General features: G+C 40.7%; 3 protein-coding genes across 6 annotated transcripts; 1 reads left to right on the top strand and 2 right to left on the bottom strand.

The window, feature by feature from the left end:
- The first annotated feature begins 2,289 nt into the window (after positions 1-2,289).
- ddx19a (DEAD-box helicase 19a) lies at positions 2,290-9,686 on the top strand. Of its 3 annotated transcripts, none has more exons than XM_042005164.1 (11): positions 2,290-2,489; positions 2,657-2,705; positions 2,800-2,995; positions 3,090-3,182; positions 5,744-5,846; positions 5,941-6,055; positions 6,149-6,326; positions 6,410-6,647; positions 8,757-8,919; positions 9,005-9,196; positions 9,280-9,686. In XM_042005164.1, exons 1-11 carry the CDS (start codon positions 2,427-2,429, stop codon positions 9,339-9,341), a joined length of 1,452 nt encoding a protein of 483 aa, XP_041861098.1. In that variant the 5' UTR covers positions 2,290-2,426; the 3' UTR covers positions 9,342-9,686. The 3 variants fall into 3 exon arrangements, with proteins under 3 accessions (XP_041861098.1, XP_041861100.1, XP_041861099.1); XM_042005166.1 differs by having other exon boundaries at positions 2,316-2,489; positions 2,661-2,705; XM_042005165.1 differs by lacking the exons at positions 2,657-2,705; positions 2,800-2,995; positions 3,090-3,182 and having other exon boundaries at positions 2,412-2,489.
- A 1,035-nt stretch (positions 9,687-10,721) lies between these two features.
- ubxn10 (UBX domain protein 10) lies at positions 10,722-11,746 on the bottom strand. Of its 2 annotated transcripts, none has more exons than XM_042004183.1 (2): positions 11,565-11,746; positions 10,722-11,482 (listed from the first exon to the last, which is right to left on the bottom strand). In XM_042004183.1, exon 2 carries the CDS (start codon positions 11,419-11,421, stop codon positions 10,741-10,743), a length of 681 nt encoding a protein of 226 aa, XP_041860117.1. In that variant the 5' UTR covers positions 11,422-11,482; positions 11,565-11,746; the 3' UTR covers positions 10,722-10,740. The 2 variants fall into 2 exon arrangements, with proteins under 2 accessions (XP_041860117.1, XP_041860118.1); XM_042004184.1 differs by having other exon boundaries at positions 11,604-11,746.
- An 842-nt stretch (positions 11,747-12,588) lies between these two features.
- On the bottom strand, positions 12,589-21,322 carry LOC121652310 (ceramide-1-phosphate transfer protein). The gene is made up of 3 exons (XM_042005030.1): positions 21,210-21,322; positions 20,936-21,088; positions 12,589-14,014 (listed from the first exon to the last, which is right to left on the bottom strand). The coding sequence occupies exons 2-3, from the start codon at positions 21,067-21,069 to the stop codon at positions 13,492-13,494; spliced, it is 657 nt and encodes a 218-aa protein (XP_041860964.1). The 5' UTR covers positions 21,070-21,088; positions 21,210-21,322; the 3' UTR covers positions 12,589-13,491.
- Positions 21,323-21,961: the final 639 nt, after the last annotated feature.

The following is a 21,961-nucleotide window of genomic DNA, read 5'->3' as shown; positions in this document are numbered from 1 at the left end:
GCAGGAACTACACATGCAGCGGCCACATCATTAGTCAGATGTACAACGGAAAGAAAAAAGAAGGTAGCTGCTGCAGCACTTCAGTCAAGCACAGCAACATGTGGTTACAAGAAGTGTTTCATTAATTCTCCTCCTCCTCCCTGTGTGGATGCTGGAGTTTGAGGGAGAAAGAAGGGGCAGGGAGAGGGTCCAAGCATCCCCCCCACCCTTTCAGTCCCCATTCAAAGCATCACCACCACCCACTCACTACAGCTTCGCTGACAACATGAGCCATTCAGGTATCCTTTTTAATAGCAAGAGATCAGTGTGCATGTCATGTGCTGTAACACCAGTAGCAGGAGGGTGGGAGAGGATGCAACACACACATCCTCCTTATATCAGCTATAATTTGTCTCTCTGACTGGAAAGCCCCTAATGTTTCAATCCAACGTGGGTGTTTGGCTGTCTCTGTGTTTTGTGATCACTTGGTTTGATCCATCTGTTTTCAGAGCATGTTTCCATGACAATTAATGTGCACTGAAAAATCATTTTGGTGCTGGTGTGAACATGCAGATGTTGTTTGTGTGCGAAAGTGTGCGCACGAGTGTGTCTGCATGGGTGGGTTGGCTGAAACTCAGCATCCGCCTCTAAATTGAATTAACCTGCACCCAAATATACCCCCCTCCTCCTCCTCCACCCTCTTCCTCTCTTCTTTCCTCCTCCTCCTCCCTGTTTCCCAACCACTCACATACAGTCCCTGCCTTCTTTTTGTTTTGCTCACAAGAACAAAATGACTAAATAATAAACCACTGGAATAAAAAGGTTTCTCAGTCTGAGAAAAATGCTTCAGTCTGAGTCTAAAACAATACAAATTTGGGCCATTTGGTCAATAAAATGTCTGAATGTTAATGATCATGCTAAACAGAAATAAAGAGCAAGTCATTATATTTGAGACACTGAAATTAAGAAATTATCTGTAGTTTATACCTGAAAATATTTAAGTGGCTGGTTCATTGACAAACAGTGAGCACAACTTAGTGAGGCATTTCATTAACTGCTGAAGATCTCATCAGTATTTCTTACATTGTATTTTATTCTATTATTTATTTATAAATAAATAAAATAGATGACAATTTAAAACAAAAGTACATCAAAAGAATTAAAATATAAATGTTATAAAATATATATTAAATTCAATATATATATAGTTATTTATTAGTTAGTTAATTTGGTTTATTAAAGTAAATTTACCTTTAAGGATTAATAGCTATTTTTTAAAAACTTTCCCTTCATTTTTCCATATGGTGAAGCTATTACATGTAGCTGCCTTGTACTGGAGTTAAAATAATATTTTACTTAGTGAATGAAAATGAATCAGTTGCTCTGCTGCAATAAGATAATTCTTTTGTAAATTAACCAAAAAGTTCCAGTTTTCAAACAGAATAACCTTTATTAGTCCCTCAGTGGGGGAAATTGCTTTGTTGCAAGAGTATAGGTACAGTAGCACAGATGATGTCAAACAAGAACACAAGAGTATAAATAAATAAATAAAATAAATAAATAAAACATTATAATGCAAGTGACCTAAACATAATCTCCTCTAAAACATACAGTTTACAACAGGGGTGCCCAAAGTCGGTCTTCGAGGGCCGCTGTCCTGCAGATTTTCCAATGTTTCCTGTTTCAAAACAACTGATTCAAATTAAAGGGATCCAACAGCCTATTAAATTTTGCACAATGACTCATCAATTTGAGTCAGGTGGTTTTGGAGAAGGGTCACATAAAAAAAACCTGTAGGATTGTGGCCCTTGAGGACCGGAGCTGGGCACTCCTGGGTAACAATATAATTGCAATGTTAAAACACAAAAATGGTCCTTTAATGTGGGAGTTGAGGGCTCATCATCGGTGTGTCAGCAGGTTCACGCTCTAAATATGGAGTAAAACCTGCGATACCTTCAGGTATTCCTGATAAAGTAGGTAAACTTACTATTTTAAGCATGGATGCCTTGTTTTGAACTTAAACTGCGGGAAAATAAGTAATAATTTTATGAAATATTCTGAAGCATCATATTACTCAAATCAAAATAAAAAAATGGAGTTATGATTTTAAATTTACATATAATTTACATAAAGTAATACAAATCTGGAGGTTTACGGAATTATTTCCTATAGATCACCTTGAGACACGTCAGAGATTCATAGCGAACATAAGCATGCATTGTAACTTCAAATTCTCATCTATGTACCTCCCTGCTTGGATATTTCTCTTGATCAGATCTTAAAATGGAAATTATTCCGATGTTTATGAAAGCAGCACGAGTGGTCCAACTGATTGCGTTTGGTTCAGGTCGGGATAACGGCGCGTCCACGCGAAGTTCACGTTGACAACAAACTTTTTGCCAAAATTTTAGTTTGCCTCGAAATAATCATACAGTTCATATTTGAAAATGTCCAGAGACTCGTGGGCACAAGCCGTCGACGCTCAAGAGACTTCAACTCCATCCTCTCGGGTAAGTTTTAAAGGTGGCCATTTAGCTAATAAAGTAACGGCAAACATGGGCACTTGCTCATTAGCAGGCTAGCTTAATTTTGCTCAGACGTTACACTTTTTTCAAAACATATAAACTACATAACGTAATTAACTGTTTTGTTCTCCGGACATTTTCACTTCCCAAAGAAAGTTGATCGACTTCGTGGGAATCTTAACATGGCAGGAGACATAAATGGTAACCAAATCATTCCTTTGCCTTGAAATTTCATCTCTGCAAATAAATGCTGAATTGTGCCGACGTGCTCTGCCGTTTACGTTTCCACCCGCAGCCAATATCGTGCCTGAGATTCCTAAAGGTTATCATAATTGGGGACCAGATGGGGACAAAGTGGATCTGGCTGAACAGTCCCTGCTAAATAAACTGATCCGCCGCTCTCTGGTGAGGAACAGGAACCAGGTGGAGGTCCTGCAGGCGGACCCCACCTCCCCTCTGTTCTCCGTGAAAACCTTTGAGGAGCTCAGACTGTAAGACCCACAAGGGAAAGACACTGTGCACCTCCAAGTTTATGTATTTATTTATGTTTTATTTTTCAACCTGCATCCTTTTTATGCATACCAGGCAACCTGAACTGTTGAAAGGTGTGTACAACATGGGTTTCAACAGACCATCCAGAATCCAGGAAAATGCTCTGCCCATGATGTTGGCCCAGCCGTGAGTTTATCTGCACGTCTTTAAAGTGCTATATCACTGACAGGTTTTTTTCCTTCTCTAAAATTATTCATAGATTTGGGTTAAGGAAAAAAGCATTATTGTAAAGTAAAAATATAACTGCCTGTACAGTCATTCTTATTTTGCTACCTTCCTGCACAAATATTAACCTCCCTGGGGAGTGATTGTGCACCATTCATAAACTGGAAATCATTACCAGCCTCCACGCTGTAGTCTAAAATGCATGTTTGCTAATGGCACTTTGAAGAGCAACGGGCTAGAACAGTGGGCAGGACCAGGAAAATAACAGCTTATAATAATACATTATTTTCTTTAATATTTATTCCAGAAATTAGTTTCTTAATTTTACCCATCTTGAGCTTTTGTAAAGAGCAGTGGGCTCCAATGTTAGGTCACCCGGGGGGCAGTTTGGGGGTTAAGGGCCCACTTTGGTTCAACTCTATTGGCACACTGGGGACTCTATATATATATATATATATATATATATATATATATATATATATATATATATATATATATATATACATTTATCAAGGATCAGCAGCACATGTGCATTAAAACAGCTGACTGAAATTAAAGTATCTTTATATTGAATTAAATGTTCCTAAAACAAGATAAATTAAAAATACTTTTCAATGACCATAACAAAAATACAGCTGTGCAAAATGCAAAAGAAAAGATGCTTTTAACTCAAAACAAGCTATCTGGATATAAACGATATTCCTTCCTTCTATATTGCGTCTGATAGTCTCAATATATTTGAAAATCTTGATATATTGCCCAGCCCTAGTTACAGCTTATGAAAACCCAAAATTCTAAATCTCAGAAAATTAGAATAGTATTAAAGGTTCAGTGTTGTAGCCTTTAAGTGCCACACTCAGCTGATTAATCCAAAACACCTGTAAAGAAACCCTGAGCATTTAAATGGTCTCTCAGTCTATATTAGTAGAATTTACAATCATGGGGAAAGTTGCTGACCTGATGGTTGTGCAGAAAACCATCACTGACTCCCTCCACAAGGACGGAAAGCCTTTAAGGGTGATTGCAAAAGAAGCTGGATGCTCCCAAAGTGCTGCATCAAAGCACATCAATAAAAAGTTGAGTGTAAGGGAAATTGGGGAAGAAAAAGGTGGAACAACCAGCAGGGATGAACACATCCTGGAGAGGATGGTCAGGAAAAGGCCATTTAGAAATATGAGGAAGCTTCACAAGGAGTGGACTGAGGCTGGAGTTAGTGCTTGCAGAGCCACCACACAGACGGATCCTGAACCTGGACTTCACATGAAGCGTCTTACCTGGACTAAAGAAAAAATGAACTGGTCTGCTGAGCAGTGGTCCAGAGTGCTGTTTTCTGATGAACAAATTCTGCATCTCATTTGGAAACCAAGGTCCCAGAGTGTGAAGGAAGACTGGAGAGGCAGCAGTCCAAGATACTTGAAGTTTTTACAGTCGGTCCACTGGGCTTTATTAAGACCAGAGTCCACGCAGCCGTCTGCCAGGAGGTTTTTGGAGATGCTGACTTTATTTTCCAGCAGGACTTGGCACCTGCCCACACTACCACAAGAACCAGAACCTGGTTCAATGACCAAGGATTACTGGGCTGGACTAGCCAGCAGACTGTCCAGACCTGAACCCTGTAGAAGATCTAAGAGGCACTGCCTGGTTGTTCCTATTGGTGGAGCACAAAATACCGCATGACGGTGAGAAACCAAATTCGTGATCATGATAAAAATTTGATTAATCATGCTATTTCTATTTTTTTCTTACTAACTCATAATTGATGGAGCCATTCTCAGCTTCCTAGTTGTAGATAAGACCTCTTGCCTGGATGAGTTAAAATGTAAAATGCTCTCAAAATGACTAAATCTGCTGCACACTTGGCAAAATGTCAGAAAACTGAGTGGCAGCGTTGGAAGTTTTGCAGTTTCATGGTAACACAGTATAATGATGGGTAGCTATCATGATATCAGCTGTGTTTATATGTCATTTTAAAATGAGGAGGAAGATGATGTCTGAATTTTCAGTAAGAAAAGAACTAATGTATTATGTCTGCATTTTGAGTTTCTTTTATTTTTTCCCCCTTTTTGTCACTCTTTAATGGTTCCTCATATAAATCCCATGTCCCCCTAATTTTGATGTTTTATTGTCTGACCAAAGACAAGTTCAGAGGACAAGATTTTCATCGTCACTATTGTTTAAGCTATGTGACATGCTTCTCTCAAGTTTACACTACACGAGTGAGCTGCGGTAGGACGTCACACACAATATTTTTAGATGAATCGCTGTTGTTTTTGTATTTCTGCAAAGATCTTTGGAAAACAAAGCATAGATGTTTTCTCATGTTGAACCAAAAGAAGGAAATGTTCTTTGGGGGGGGGGGGGTAAAAAAAAAACCTTAAACAGTTCATTGACTAATATTGACACTGACTAATATCATTTAAAGGTCAGAATCTTTTCAATAGCAGCTGTTGGAAAGCACAAGTTGAAATAGATAAGATGGCATCACATGTATGATCTGCTCACTTTGTGTTCTTTGTTTTCAGACATCAGAATCTGATCGCCCAGTCACAGTCTGGCACAGGTAAAACTGCTGCCTTCTCTCTGGCCATGCTCAGCCATGTGAACCCTGCCAATAAGTGGACTCAGGTAAGCAGAATATCTTCAGAGCCTCACATAATCTATAACCCCTTCTGCCATGTCCTCCAGTTAGACCCTGAAATGCACTCACCATCTCTTTTAGTGCCTCTGTATCGCGCCAACGTATGAACTCGCACTGCAGATTGGTCAAGTAATCGAGCAAATGGGGAAATTCTGTCCAGATGTGGAACTGGCCTACGCCATTCGAGGGAACAGAAGTAATAGTGTCTAATTACCTCTGATGGGAAATGGTATTTTTAGTCATCAGGCAGCCCCATGTCACTGGTTATATGTCTTGTGTGTGTGTTCAGTGGAGCGAGGCATCATGTTAAAAGAGCAGATTGTCATCGGAACACCCGGCACGGTCCTCGACTGGTGCACCAAGTACAAGCATATCGACCCCAAGAAGATCACTCTGTTTGTGCTGGACGAGGCTGACGTGATGATCGCCACGCAGGGCCATCGAGACCAGAGCATTCGAATCTACAGGTGCCGTCCTTTCAGAGAAACTTAATGATGATGACGTCGACTGTTTCTGTTTGATTCTAAAACTTCTCTTCATTCTGACGCAGGCAGCTGAGCAAAAACTGCCAGATGCTGCTTTTCTCTGCAACCTTTGAGGACTCTGTGTGGAAGTTTGCAGAGCAAGTGATTCCTGACCCCAATATCATCAAGCTGAAGCGCGAAGAGGAGACGCTGGACACCATCAAACAGTTCTATGTAATGTGCAGGAATAAGGAGGACAAGTTTGCAGCACTCTGTAATCTGTATGGCAGCCTTACCATTGCACAGGCCATGATTTTCTGCCACGTAAGTTGACTGTTTCGACACTGACTTACACAGATTGTATTTGAAATGACACTTTTCTTAGCACAAGTTGGTGGCATAAAATTTCCAGTAGGTAAAATTTAGGACAATTTCTTAGCAGAAATTAAAGGGCTATATTCATAAATGTTGTTTATTTTATCTGAGAATGTGCTATTTATGTCCATAAATGCCATCGTTTACACTCACCTCCACTGTGTTGCCATAGTAGCCTAGAAGGGACAAATTAAACACTGCCTCACTAGCGGCTCTTTTATATCATAGAGTCTTAAGTAGAAGATAAGTAGGGAGTCTTATTTGCCATCCTCAACATACTGTAGTTTAAACCCTGATTTCTGCATAAGAATTTTCCATCATGCCCTTCCTCTTGTGCACCACCCAGTCACAGCTCTGCCTCATTTTCGCTTGTGAGAACGCATGTCATGTAAAGCATCTGGTGCTCGATGCTTTGCTTGTACGAATGTGAGGATGATTATTTAAATCTGTTTGTGTGACCGCTTTTAATGACACAGTGCTGTCTCCTCAAAACATTGCATAGACAAAAATGGGATTAATAACACATTATAAAAGGCCCTATGGTTTCCACCATGTGGAAAACACAGATGGAATTGCAGTATTTGACAATAAAAATCAAATGGGTTGTAAAATGTAGAATATGGTGAAATTCAGCGTGTGATCTATTTTGCCTACTAATTTAATGATTTTTCACAGTGTCTGAGCCAAATGAACAAAAAAGCAAGACAAGAGTCAAACATATTTCACCGCTGCAACTTCCTGTCAGACGTCGCCTGCGTTGGCAAGTCCCCCCCCAGAAAGCCAGCGAGGGCTAAGAGACCAACAGAAACACCGAAGTTGTCCATGAAATGAAGACTTGCCTAAGTGTCTCTAGAAAAAAATGAAAAAGCTGCCTCTGTTTTTTTTAGTGAAGGAAACAGGGAGGAGTGTTGCCAGAAAACGAGAGCAGCCTCTATCAGACTCATCCGACTTTGAGCTGCAGCTGGAGGTTGTCCTGAAGAAGATCCGTGGGAAAAATATCTGTCCAAAAAAATATTTGGAGAGACTGTTGCACATTAAAAATATAAATGATTAAAAAAGAAAAATAAATTGTTAATGTCGCTTGAGCAGTTGGCTCATTTACAGACTAGAGCTCCTTGGTGCAGCTGGCACAGGTTTTCAACGATTATAAAAATTAAATGATCCGATTATTTTTGTCCTTCGCAGTTTCCTCGTGCTGTTTTCATTTGCAAATCGAGCGCAGCTGGCATTGCAGCGCTCTGCTGCAGACTCCTCCCACTGCTGCAGACTCCTCCCACAGCCCTGTCTGCCTTTGTTTAATCCACCGGCTTCCAGAGACAAACGTTATAAACAAACAGAACTTTTTCTCGATTAACACAGCGAACAACCCGGGATTTAAGAAAGTCATCAACACTTTGGACAAATGGCATCACTGCTGTCTCAACACAATGTTAGTGGAGTGTTTCTCTCCTGCCCTGTATGATCAGTGTGGTCAGGGTGGTGTGAAGGACGTGGCTACAGTCTAATGTTTCACCACCGCTACGGATCTGTGGTCAAGCCGCACCATAGAGCCGTATATTAATGTTGCACTACATTTTATTGACACGGATTTCAATGTGAAAACGAAATGTCTCGAGACTCATTTTTTCCAGATCACACCGGGTAGAACGTAGCTGCTGGTCTGAGACAAACATTAGCTACGGGGACCTGGTGGAAAGAAACTAGTCTGTATTACCACAGACAACACTTCAAATGTCACACTGACCGAGATCTCAATTTCAGTCAAACTAATCGTAATTATCATTTTTCCCATAATCGAGCAGCCCTATACTACTGTCACCATTTGCATTGAGAAGTACTACACAGAATCTTTAAATAACACAGCTTTGTGCATGTTGGCATGGTGACTGCATTGATTCAAGGAGCAGCTGATGTCTATGTTAAACTTGTTGATATATTAGCTGAGATTTAACTATTAGTACTCCAAAAGAGATGTATAATTGTTTGAGTGGTGGGCATTTTCCTCTTGGGATTAGGTGACAGCTTTCATTTCACTGAATTTTATCCCCCCCCCCAAAGACTCGGAAGATGGCCGGCTGGCTAGCAGCAAGCCTGATCCAAGAGGGCCACCAGGTAGCACTGCTGAGTGGAGAGATGATGGTGGAGCAGAGAGCCGCTGCCATCGAACGCTTCAGGAACGGCAAAGAGAAGGTGCTTGTAACTACAAACGTGTGTTCCAGAGGTAAGAAGATGTGAGATGAAAACTGGCAATCCTGGGAGGTGAGTACAAATAGCTCAGCAGCTATTTATGATAATATGGCATGCAGGCATCGATGTGGAGCAGATTTCCCTCGTGGTCAACTTCGACCTCCCGGTGGACTTGGGTGGGGACGCCGACAACGATACATACCTACACCGGATTGGTCGCACGGGACGTTTTGGCCGGCAAGGGTTTGCTGTGAGCATGGTGGACAGCGTACACAGCATGGATATCATAAAGCAAATAGAGACACACTTCAGTATGTCACCTTTTATAAATACTTCAGTCATCTTAAAGTTCATGATGGCTGAGATCTTCACATGTTTTTCTTTGTTTCCACAGAAAGGAAAATCCGAAAGCTTGACACAAACAATCTGGAGGAGATGGAGAAGCTAATGAGCTGAATTCTTTTCTGCATGCACGACCCACAGCTGATGCACCAAAGACTTCACCTCAAATGTGACTTATTGTTTACCTTTTATTGTTTAAAGATGCATGCAAATGTTAAAAAAGCTTTGATTTAGACAGTAATTTGTGCCTGATTTTCAATTTAATTTAATGTGACATCGATGACCAGCACTCAGAGGAACTGTGAGTTAACCACTAGTTGTTTAAGAGTGTTAGATGCATGTTGTTTGCAGTGTTAGATGTGAAGTGAACTAATATAATGTTGGTGGGATATAAGAATGTAGTTTGCATGACATATTCAAGTTATTGTTCTATTTAAATAAGAGTGATTTGAAGCATTATGAGGTGTGTTAAGAATATGACTTCCCAACAGGTGATTTAGTTGTTTATCAAATTGTGAAGTCAGATCTGGTTCTTGAGTTTTCTGTACAGTAAAGAAACAGGTAGTGTGTGACCTCTCAGCCAGATTCTTGGAGTCGAGATGCTTTACAAACAGCTTCAACTTGTTTGAGGCAGCTTTTGGAATTGTTGCAAAAATAAAAATATGAACAGTTCAGTTGTTTAAAGCCTGTGCTGAATACAGTGTGAATGTTTTAATTTTCCAAAGTGAAAGTTAAGTTCTTAAGGGGTGGAGCATCAGAATCAGAAAAGTTTTATTGGCAGGTATTAAAGAACAATTTACAGCACAAAGAATTTATTGTCTAGTGCAATCCAGCAAAAGATCAAAAAGGTTGTTCTCTCTCTCTCACTATACATATATATATAATGTGTGTGTATATATTTATATATAGATATATTTATTTATATAGCACTTTAAAAGTACATCACATGGTTGACCAAAGTGCTGCACAACAAATAAAACACAGGACAGAAATAATTAATATAAACAAATAATGAAGAAGAAAGGTCATAGTCCTGAGGGGATCCAGTACTGATGGACCAGAAGTCAGGGACAGCCCCAGCTTTGTGAACCATGTCAACCATTAAAATCTAATCTAAACCAGCACGTGGGAGCAGATGGAAGAGCTTGTTTTCTGTATGAGTGAAACTTGCATATCAGTTAGTTATACTGAATCATGTGTGAATATTAAACTGCCACAAGGCTTAGTGCAACAAGCTTGTGTAGGGTATGATTCATCCTTGAACAGTAGAGGGTGATTTAATCCCCCCTATTAAAAAAAAAAAGTAAAATCCTACATATCTACTGACAAGCACTAAAGAGATCAGGCTTACTTCTTGAGGTGTCCAGTGTTTGGCTTTTAACTCAGATTTAGGGGTTTTCCCCTTCAGTTGCTTAACTTGTCATCAGTTTTAAACCTTAAATGTGCATCACTGAACGCACAGTGGGACAACATCCAGACTCAGACAACAGCAGGTGAAATTAATCTGAAACATTTAATCCCTCTCTTGTTCCACCACAGATGTATTGCTCTGTGAGATGCACAGCACTGATCTGTTCTGGATGTCACACTGCGCCAGGGTCATGTCCAGGTCCGTGAGGGCCCTCCGGGGCATAGCTATGGTCTCAATGAAAGCGCCCTCGTACCTGACGCCATACCTGGCCTCTGCACTGGCTCTCACCGCCAGCAGCGTGTCTGACGGGTCAAAATGCTGCTCGAACCTCCGGCCGCACGGTGCTCTTATGGCGAGAAGCAAACTGCCGCTGGTACGTGCTGCGTCGGAGGGCTCTGGTCGGATTCTGAGGCGTCCACCAGCCGTACTGCGGGGCTGGGTGACAGCATCATTAGGCAGGTCGAGCGTGGACATCATTTTGGTCAGGCTCCTCAAAGGACTCTCTTTGGACTGCCTCCTCTCAATGGGTGGAAGGACGTTGTACTTGTTGAAGGGCTGTGGAGGGGCCGCAGGGGCCTGTTGCAGCACATGGACGACTTCATCCGTCGTGAGCCTCTTGGCCTGCAACATTTCGGTGTCAGGCCGAGAGAGGAAGCTGCTGTCCGGCCGGCGGTTCACAGAAGACTCCGACGGCCTAGGAATGCTGTCCGAATTAGTACAGAGGAAACTGTTAACGGTGGGTCTGCTTCGCCTCTTGGAGGACTTCGGTCTCATTAAATGCATTGATAACCTTCCTACCAGCAGTCAGTCAGCGAAGACTCCCAGTTGTGTCTTAACTTGAAACCTTCGCAAAAAAGTAAAAGTAACAACTAAGTTATTTGAAGTAGCGTGACTAAAATCTTCAACAGTTTTAGAAGAAAACTCACTTGTCTGTAGACCTGCACACTAATTAATCGCCATTTTACCGTTACTTGGCATTACTTTCCAAACAGTTTATTCAGGAAGTCCTTTCTTTTTTCGTTAACCGTCACCAGGCGTCTGGGTTACCATGGCAACCGGTTGTGTGAGTAGCCGAGGCCCCTGGTGTTGGGAACGCGGAAGTCCATTGCAGCGCTTGACAGTTTTATTTCTAAAGCACTTTATAAACAACATAAAAGGTTAAATATCCATTTTTTTACTGATTTTTATTTATTGTTTTACTGTGTAGTGTTGTAGTTGTTTTATTGTTCAGCACTTTGGACAACTGGGGTTGCAGTAAATGTGCTATATAAGTAAACTTGAACATGGAGATAGCCACACAAGGATCCAGTCTACCACCAGCACCAGACAGTAAACCAGAACAGATCTGTTATTACCACACTAAGCTCCACACTCTGTGCCCCAAAACAACAAACTAACCTGTCTATGGACGTGTTGCTAATATTTCCACTTTGCGATCTAGATTTTTAATGTAAAGATGTTTTACTTCTCATGTCTCTAATGTGACCACAGTTATAACAGCAGTGTGAGTGTGTGTGAGTGAGAGGAACACAATAATTTCCTTTTTTTTGTATATGCCGCCCCTTGATTAGTATTGCCCACTCTCTAGCTCCCCCATGTACGAAAGTCTAGCTCCACCAGTGCTCCTGTCCTCACCCACTAAGACTGACGTAGACCAAACAGGTGCTGAGACAAAGAACAGATGCAGATTTTTATTTATTTATGTAAAAGTTCTGCTTCTGTTTAAGGCCTGTTCAACCTGCATTCTACACTGTCGCCCCATCAATGACAAACTCATAAGCACTGTGACCACTTCATGACTGCTTTACCCACTTTTTCATTTCTGCTCTGAACATCAGAATCATCCACAGAAATCTCAGATCCCTGTGATGCAGGAAAAAAAGACAGCTCAAACTCCTGCACATTAATAAAATAGACCTCATGAAGTACAATAAATGCACACACACACTCTTTTAATTTGATCCATTTCTTTTAATCTGGTAAGCTGGTTTCAGGTAGTGCACCTGAACTTTGTTGTATGTAGATTACAAAGATGATAAAGTCAAATCTGACATTCAGAAAAATTTAAAACCAAAAGGAAAACAGTATTAAGCTACACAGATTACATCATATAACTCACTTTAAATAAAAACCCATTACAGCAGTTTGCTTTTTATCTTTTCTCTATTTTTACAATAAATCTTTAAGCTCAAATAATGAAATTTTAAACATACAAATAACAATTAAATCAAATCACCCCCAGTTTTATTACGTCACCATAAACATGGAAATATTTATCTCAACTACTGTATGAGAAACTTAAAAAGCCAGATTATTCTCTAAGGAAAGTTAACAGAGCTGTGAGTAATACCTCATTTCTCAGTCATGGTTGATCCCTAAAGCATGAGGAAAACATGGAAAAAAAAGACATTTTCCACTTTAAGCTGACAATTCTGTGACTACTAACTAAACAAATTATTTACTAAATAAATAATGGCAACCTCCATTGTTATAAAGATTGCACCTACAAATGAATACATGCTGGCTTGGTCTCCTTTTTGCTTAATAAGAAAAAGAACAGTGTTTATCTTTGAGCTAAGACTTGTGTAATTCCCTTCACTGATTTAAGTTAAAAGCTGATTAATCTACAGAGAAGCAGAATTTTACAATTTTGAATAAGTGGACAAAAAGATAAACATGCTATATTATATAAAAAACGTAATCCAACTGCTTTAAACAACGTTGCTGATATACTTATATATGACAGATCTCGGCATCATGAAAGAGCAGAAACAGGAAGCTTCACAGCACCTCCAGCAGGGACCAGCTACAGATACGTCATCATGTGCAGGAGCAGCGAACAGGACTTGTTCTCTACGGTAAGTCAAGCAGGTTATGTTTAGCATAAAGTTCCTCTGTGATCTTGTACACCTCAGAAATAAGAGGCAGGGCTTCTCCCAGCATGGCAACAACCTGCTCAGGGGGGCCGACGTTCATCACTTCAAAGAAAGCAGGACGCCCGGGGAGCACGCAGAACGCCATACCTGCAGCTTTACGGACCAACCAAGGGTGATGCTGGGCCAGGGATTCATTGTAAGACTCCGAACACATGATGGATGTCTTGCTGTCCTCGGTGCTGGTGCGGAGGCGTTCCAGGAAGAGTTCCAGCCACCTCAGAGCACGGTGGAGCCTCAGCACAGTGCGGCAGCCGGACTCTGGATGGCTGCCTCTCTTGGTCAGGTCCACCAGCTCACTCTCCAGCTCGTATTTAACCATAGACTGCACAGTGACGTACTCCGAGCCGTTCTCTCCATTCAGGTAGCCCACGAGGATCTGGATCTTGTTGACAGCATCCTTTGAAATGAAGCCAAAAACGCTCCCCAAGCTGTTCAGAAATCTGTTGAAAGGATAAATATACAAACTGTCAAGTATACTAGTTTTACAGCTCAATGTGGTGTGTTCAGAGTTGTGCCTTAACATATTAATCAGTTCAGCTCACATGGGGAATTTTAGTAATCAATCAGGGACGTACCCCCACTGTTTCCTACTTACAGTAAAAAAGAAAACATGACCTTTCAAATCTAACATCTTAAATATCAGGTCATAATAATAAATAACTAGTTTCTAGTTCTCAGTTCTCTTACAAAGAAAAAAACTACCTCAATTGAACACCACCTGGTATATTACACTCTACTAATAATTACTTTGAAAAAAAAAAAACTGAAAATACCGGAACGGTGTGGAAGATAAACCAAATGCATGCTAATTCCTTCCATGGGATAAAGCAGGAAAGCAGCAACCAGGTGCTGCAGTTCAGTTAACTCGATTAATTGATCATAAGCAAGTATGAGCTCATCCATAAAAGCAGAAATTTAGCCAGTTTGTTGCGCTGCAGCATTCAGATGAGTGTTGACAGAATGCCAAGGAGGAAAGACATCAGCAATTATCTCAGAAGCCTTTTTTTGATTAACATCAATCTGGGAATGGTTATAAAGGTCATTTCCAAACCATCTGGAGTCCATCGTTCTACAGAGAGAAAGATTCACACGTGGAAAAATATTCGAGGCAGCTGATAATCTTCCCAGCAACTTTCCTCCGAGGTTGGATGTTTAATTCTCAGGGAAAAAAGCCACATCTCCGACTCCAGGCCTCAGCGTGTTACACGTTAACGTTCATAACAGAATAAGAACACGTTTGTCTAGTCTAAAAGAGAAAGTCTTCTCTATAAAAAGAACATGGCAGCACAGTTGAGAACTGCGAAGATGCATCTGAGCAAACCACAAGCTTTCTGGATTATTGTACCTCATTCGCCAGTAACTTCTTATGAATCTTCTTTAACTTGTTTTAAAACTGTACTTAATTTTTTTTTTACGAAAAGCCTCCATCAGACTCACAAACATTTTTGTAAACTGCATCTTTCCCTTTTAGGCTGATGAATACCGGTTCATTTGTACGTTGAACGGTGAAAGAAGACAAAGAATGAAGACCTCTTGTCATACTTTGTCATTTTATTGTAAAATAAAACAAAATGCAATAACTACAACAAAAACCAATGTGGCAAAAGTTAAAACAAATAAGACCTATTTGAATTTTAACAACTTCCCAGAGTTCATGTCACGCCATCCTGTCTTGCCATGACACACCGCCTGCAGGAGAGTTGAAAAACGTAGAGAACAGCTTCCTCACACGACAGGCCTCTCTCCATGCCGTTTCCGCCCATGTTTTGGACAGGGGCCATGCCTCTCCTCTGCAGGGCTGCTCTTTCTGGTTGCAGATTAATCCTGCGGTGAAAAATTCTCCACCTGGAGGCCAGAATGCCAAAGGCGTTGTCAACCACCATTCTTGCTCGTGAAAGTCTGTAGTTGAAAATCCTCTTTGGTTTGCTGAGGTTGTGTCCCAGGTATGGTCTCATCGGGGAGGGTTTCAGTGGGAAAGCTGCATCACCCACCATAACAAATGGTACATCACCCAACTGAGAAGCACCAGGCAGAGCGGTACTGGGTGGCACCTGAAGTGTCTCGCTCTTCATTCCTCTTCCCAGTTCTGATCCAGCATACAGACCCTCATCGCTGGTTCGTCCCAAATCCCCTACTTGAATGACTCTAAATCTGTACTCCGCATCAACAAGTGCTAAAAGCACAAGAGCAGAGGTCTTCTTGTAGTTGGTGTGCCGGCTTAGATACAGCAGTGGTGCTTGAATGACGACGTGCTTCCATCAATAGCTCCCAGGCAGTTGGGAAAATTCCACTTATCCCAGAAGCTGTGTTCCACCTCCCGCCAGGTTTCCTGTGTTGGCTTGGGCAGAAACCTCTCCATCATGCATTTTTCTATGGCCGCACACACCATATGCACAGAGGTTGTCGCTGAGGATCGCCCGATGCGATAGCTGAAAGCTATACTGACCAGGGAATCCCCTGAAGCCAAATACCTGCGATGAGATAAAGAAAAGATTAAAGTGTGAAATTTATTAATCTGTGTCCATACTTTATTTCAGCTGAAGTTGCACTTGTCAAACATAGAAAAAAGGCGCAGCATCCAAGTGGGTCAGCTGGTGGAGGAAGCCAAGAAGAATATAAATATGCAGCAATAATGTTTGTTGTGCTTTTCCTCCAGCCACGAAAGTTTACATTCAATTAAATTATTAAATTTAATTATTCATCACATTAACGTCATATCCTTGAGTTGTGCAGCGCAGACGGTAGAGGACTCAAACCTACCCACTTTGGTACCTGGCTTCAGACAAGGTCTGTTTCATGGAGGCTAATCCCTGGCTTCGTGGGGATGAAAGGGTGGTTTAACGAAATACTTTTGCGGTTTTGCTGCAATCCGGCGTCGTGGGAATGGCCCTCTAGGTCTATGTGTGATATGTGTTATGTGACATGCAGCAGAATGTCCAGTTGATTTTTTTGTTTTCAACAGGAAAAATAAAGATTTAAAAAAAATTGTGATAATTTGTCTGCTTACTGCCATTTACAGCCATGCTGACTACAAGCTGAATGGGACTCAAGCTTCACAGACCTGAAACCTAATAAGATTTTTTGGGGGTTTTTGTAAACACTTATTTTCATATTTCAAGTGTGTTTGTTTTGGTTTTCCAGTTTGCTATTAGTTTATCCATTTCAAAAAGTTGATTTTTTTTTCTTTCTTACTTTTCCTATATTATTTTCTGACCTTTTATACTCTTTGTCGGTTTCTGGTCGGTCATTTCTAATCTAGGCTGACTTACCTCAGTCCAACAGCCAATCTCTGCTTGGGTTCGATGGCAGCTCTGTAGTTTGTGGATTGTCTGGTCAAGTCAGGGCCAATCGTGGACAGAATTTCATCCAACTGCTCTGCACTCAATCCTAAAACACTGACGATGGCGTTCCTTGTCCAGCCTCAGCTCAGCTACAAGATTGTAAAAATGACCGTGCTGTTTCCTTCGCCGGTTTAGGGGATGCGCCCAGTACCCGCGCATTCTTCTACCTCCTCGCGACAGTTTTGCAAGCAGAAGAAACGCAAGAGTTCTTCTTCTGTTAACAGGCACTGCATGGGAAATATAAATATTATTTTCCTTATTAAAAGTACAATACAACCATTGTAACTTTATCAGCTAGTTAACAGCAAAAACATTCATTAATGTTTTATCTGAGTCTTAAACTAGAATTTTATGTAATAACATGCCACGTACATTACAGTACATCAAAACTGCCAAAATAAAAACATTAAACACAATTTTAAACAAAAATAATTAAATATTTTAACTCACTTACCCATGGTAGATGCAGAAAAGCTAGGAAAAGTGATCTAATAAAAAGCAAGCACGTGAGGCAAGTCAGACTGGCCAAATAACACTTTGCTAGTTTATTCTCTTTAAATGCTCATTAGTGCACCAATTATCGCACGGTGTTGCAATCCTCACGTGATCGAGTGAACTGGAGAATCAGGATAGAAAACGCTCTGCTCTGAAACAGAGGAGGCAGAAAGCTCAGCGTAGCTGCTTTGCTTTAGTGATGCCTCCGTCTTTGGTGGAACAATTCAAAGCAAGAAGAGGAGGCTAAATTGGGGCCATGACCTACTGAATCTTATCGCCTCCTCATTCTCAGTTTTGTGGACAGACCAGTTCAAGATCTTTAAGAGGGGCCTGAGAAGGCTGTCGGGCATGTCATGAACACCTCAGTCCCCTCGAGCTAAATATGATCGATTGATTACTAAATAATGTATGTCACTGCGTTACTTGACAGTAATCCATATAAATGAAAACTTAACCTTAAAGGATTATTTTTAAAAGTGTTTTCAACCGCATTAAAATCAGCAAATAGCCTCTTTTATCAGGTTGTTTTTGACAAACCCTGAAAACTGCAACGATTAAACCACAAAAAAGAGCAATATGAACACTTCAGTAATGAACAACTGCAGGCCCATCTCACACCTCCCATTTGTAAGTTAAATAATTGAAAAATACGTTTTAAATTATTTAACTTTCATAACAATTATCCTACTTGTCTTGATGTCTTTTCAGTCAGGATTTTGACCAAACCACAGACCTGAGACCATAGCACAGACCTTAAAGGCTCATTAATACCCATAAAGCTCCCCTTGGGAAAGCAAATTTGTTCGGCACAACACAGCAGCCAGACCATCATTCTGTTTGCTATGATGCTGAACAGGACAGGTTTAAAAAAAGAAATATATATATATATATATATATATATATATTACACACACACACACACACACACACACACAGCTCATAAAAATAAAGGGAACATTAAAATAACACATCCTAGATCTGAATGAATGAAATATTCTTATTAAACACTTTGTTCTTTACATAGTTGAATGTGCTGACAGCAACATTTACACAAAAACTATAAATGGAAATTAAATTTATTAACCCATGGAGGTCTGGATTTGGAGTCACACTCAAAATTAAAGTGGAAAAATACACTACAGGCTGATCCAACTTTGATGTAATGTCCTTAAAACAAGTCAAAATGAGGCTCAGCAGTGTGTGTGGCCTCCACGTGCCTGTATGACCTCCTTACAACGCCTGGGCATGCGCCTGATGAGGTGGCAGATTGTCTCCTAAGGGATTTCCTCCCAGACTTGGACTAAAGCATCCGCCAACTCCTAGACGGTCTGTGGTGCAACATGGCGTTGGTGGATGGAGCAAGACATGACGTCCCAGATGTGCTCAATTGGATTCAAGTTTGGAGAACGGGGGGGGCCAGTCCATAGCATCAATGCCTTCGTCTTGCAGGAATTGCTGACACACTCCAGCCTCAAGAGGTCTAGCATTGTCTTGCATTAGGAACCCATTGCCAACCGCACCAGCATATGGTCTCACAAGGGGTCTGAGGATCTCATCTCAGTACCTAATGGCAGCACATGGAGGGCTGTGCGGCCCCCAAAGGCATGCCACCCCACACCATTAATGACCCACTGCTGGAGGACGTTGCAGGCAGCAGAACGTTCTCCATGGCGTCTCCAGACTCTGTCAAGTCTGTTACATGTGCTCAGTGTGAATCTTCTTTCATCTGTGAAGAGCACAGGGCGCCAGTGGCAAAGTTGCCCATCTTGGTGTTCTCTGGCAAATTGCCAAAGTCCTGCACGGTGTTGGGCTGTAAGCACAATCCCCACCTGTTGACGTCAGGCCCTCATACCACCCTCTTGGAGTCTGTTTCTGACCGTTTGAGCAGACACATGCACATTTGTGGCCTGCTAGAGGTCATTTTGCAGGGTTCTGGCAGTGCTCCTCCTGTTCCTCCTTGCACAAAGGCGGAGATAGCGTCCTGCTGCTGGGTTGTTGTCCTCCTACGGCCTCCTCCACATCTCCTGATGTACTGGCCTGTCTTCTGGTAGCGCCTCCATGCTCTGGACACTATGCTGACAGACACAGCAAACCTTCTTGCCCCAGCTCACATTGATGAGCCATCCAGGATGAGCTGCACTACCTGAGCCACTTGCCTGTGTTGTAGACTCCGTCTCATGCTACCACTAGATTGAAAACACCGCCAGCATTTAAAAATGACCAAAACATCAGCCAGAAAGCAGGAACTGAGAAGTGGTCTGTGGTCACCACCAACAGAACCACTCCTTTATTGGGGGTGTCTTGCTAATTGCCTATAATTTCCACCTGTTGTCTATTCCATTTGCACAACAACATGTGTAATTGATTGTCAATCAGTGTTGCTTCCTAAGTGGACAGTTTGATTTCACAGAAGTGTGATTGACCTGGAGTTACATTGTGTTGTTCAAGTGTTCCCTTAATTTTTTTAGCTGTGTGTGTGTGTGTGTGTGTGTATACATATATATATATATATATATATATATATATATATATATATATATAATTTTTTAACTACACAAAATGCAACTAATATAGATTCTAAGGACACAACATTTGGCAAAGACCAAATAAAAGGGGAAAAAAAAAAATCACTTTTACACTGGCTTCCTGTTTGTCAAAGAATTAATTAGCTCAAATTTTGATGCTAGTGTACAAGGAAGTGGTTCTGGTCCAGGATTAATCTGTAACCAGAAGGAATGGAAACACTGGTGGAGGATGCAACTTCTTGCTTGCCCCCAGCGACAACCAGAGGTTGCTGGATGAGGCAGCCCAACAGGGGATAGGCACGGTCCGAAGCATGAGCTGAAACAGGGCATCGAGAGAGGCCCATAGTGTGAGGGAGCTGTTTTCCAACTCTCCTCCAGGCAATGTGTCAGGGCAAGACAGGATGGTTGGACATGACCGATACCTTCGGACTTTGGTAAGTTGTAAATATCTAAATAGGTCTTATTTGCTTAAAATTTTGCCACAGTAGTTTATGTTATGGCTATTGACATGTCTTAATTCTGCATTTTGGCATTTTTTGTAAAATAAAACAAACGAGGCTCATAAAATCATCCGGGTCAAGTTTGTTTTTCTATCCTGAGAGTTAAAACTAAACAAGGATAATCCATATTTAGTTTTCTTTTTTCTAATATCTGGAACAAACTACCTGAAGTCTGATAAATTTTAGTTTTTTTTTAAATAAGAAAAATAAAGACGTAAAAAAATGGGATATTTTTTATTTTATTCCATTTTCTTGAACATATACACTGATGATGATGCATTTCCTTTTTATGTCTGTAGCTCACTGTATGCACACTACTGTCTATTTCTTCTGATTATGTACAGTACATTTGATTGCCTCATGTATAAAATGTGCTGAATGAGTTGTTTTGTTTAGCCTTTGCTAAGAGTTACTAAAATCTATACTAAAATGCAACAACACACTTTGGGTCACTTTGAGTGAGAAACACGTGTCAAAAGATTAGCCCTTAAATGACTTACTTTACAAGACCACGCCAACCAGCAACGTAGTGTTCCAGATAGACTTCTTTGTTTTGCGATAGACACAGCTTAAAAGTGTCGAGCACCTCCTGTAAGCAGAACTTCTGGTTCTCTGGAGCCTCGGAACCAGCCATTATTCTTCACACGGAAGTACTGTCGGTAAAAACAAACAGACAACAAATGAATGAGAAAATGATTTTTAACGACAACCAACAAGCTGGAGGTGGTAAAATAAGCATTTCTTAATGTAAACGATCATAGACGAATGTGTCACCTGCCAGAGAAGGTCAAAGTGAAAGAAAAATTAAGCATTTCAGTGTTCCGACTTCAAGAAACGACAGGTCATTCCTATTTAAACCGACCTCTACTGCGCAAACTCAGACCGGAATATACCGGAAATTGATGCAATGCCTTCAAAATAAAGGCGCTCAAGATTTGACATAAGCAAAAGAAATCAGGTAAGCTAAGGTTTTAACCGGAAACACTTAAAATGAAAGCTAATAAAGATTAAAGAAGCTAATCGTTTGACTCATAGCATGCCCAAGTCAAATTTTGGTTACACTGTGATATACACTGTGAAATATACTAATAATTATCCAGAAAGGTCAGTTTAATAATAATGTGCATTATACAATTGTATACAATGTTTATAAAACAGAGTACACTGATTTGCAAACCTCATAAGCCTGTATTTTATTCCTAGCACAGATTTTTGTGAAAAATATTAGCTCAATTTGATAGCAGACACGTCTCAAAAAAGGTTGGAACAGGAGCAACAAAAAACTGGAAATGTTGTTGGCACAAACAAAAAACAAGTGGAGGAGCATTTGTCAACTAATTAGGTTAAAAAATAAATAAATAAATAAATAATTAGGTTAATTGGCAATAGGTAATTAACATGACTGGGTACAAAAATGAGAATTTAGAGACAGTTCTTCACATGTCAAGATGGTAAGAAACCCATTAATCTGAGACAAACTATGTTAAAAAATGTTGGGCCAATTTCAGAAAAACATTACTCAGTGT

Source organism: Melanotaenia boesemani, chromosome 13 (genome assembly GCF_017639745.1).
Source record: "Melanotaenia boesemani isolate fMelBoe1 chromosome 13, fMelBoe1.pri, whole genome shotgun sequence".
NCBI lineage: Eukaryota > Metazoa > Chordata > Actinopteri > Atheriniformes > Melanotaeniidae > Melanotaenia > Melanotaenia boesemani.
The sequence above is the reverse complement of the archived record's forward strand: the minus strand, read 5'-3'. Positions and strand labels throughout refer to the sequence as shown.

What these genes read in the sequence shown, in the direction of transcription:
- ubxn10 (XM_042004183.1), bottom strand. Translation starts at nt 11,421, where the DNA reads ATGCATTTAATGAGACCGAAGTCCTCCAAGAGGCGAAGCAGACCCACC.
- LOC121652310 (XM_042005030.1), bottom strand. Translation starts at nt 21,069, where the DNA reads ATGGCTGGTTCCGAGGCTCCAGAGAACCAGAAGTTCTGCTTACAGGAG. An exon ending in GGTTGGCGTGGTCTTGTAAA is followed by an intron (nt 14,015 to 20,935) that starts GTAAGTCATTTA and finishes TCCTTTCAACAG; the next exon opens with ATTTCTGAACAGCTTGGGGA.
- ddx19a (XM_042005164.1), top strand. Translation starts at nt 2,427, where the DNA reads ATGTCCAGAGACTCGTGGGCACAAGCCGTCGACGCTCAAGAGACTTCA. An exon ending in ACCTTTGAGGAGCTCAGACT is followed by an intron (nt 2,996 to 3,089) that starts GTAAGACCCACA and finishes TATGCATACCAG; the next exon opens with GCAACCTGAACTGTTGAAAG. An exon ending in CAGAGCATTCGAATCTACAG is followed by an intron (nt 6,327 to 6,409) that starts GTGCCGTCCTTT and finishes ATTCTGACGCAG; the next exon opens with GCAGCTGAGCAAAAACTGCC.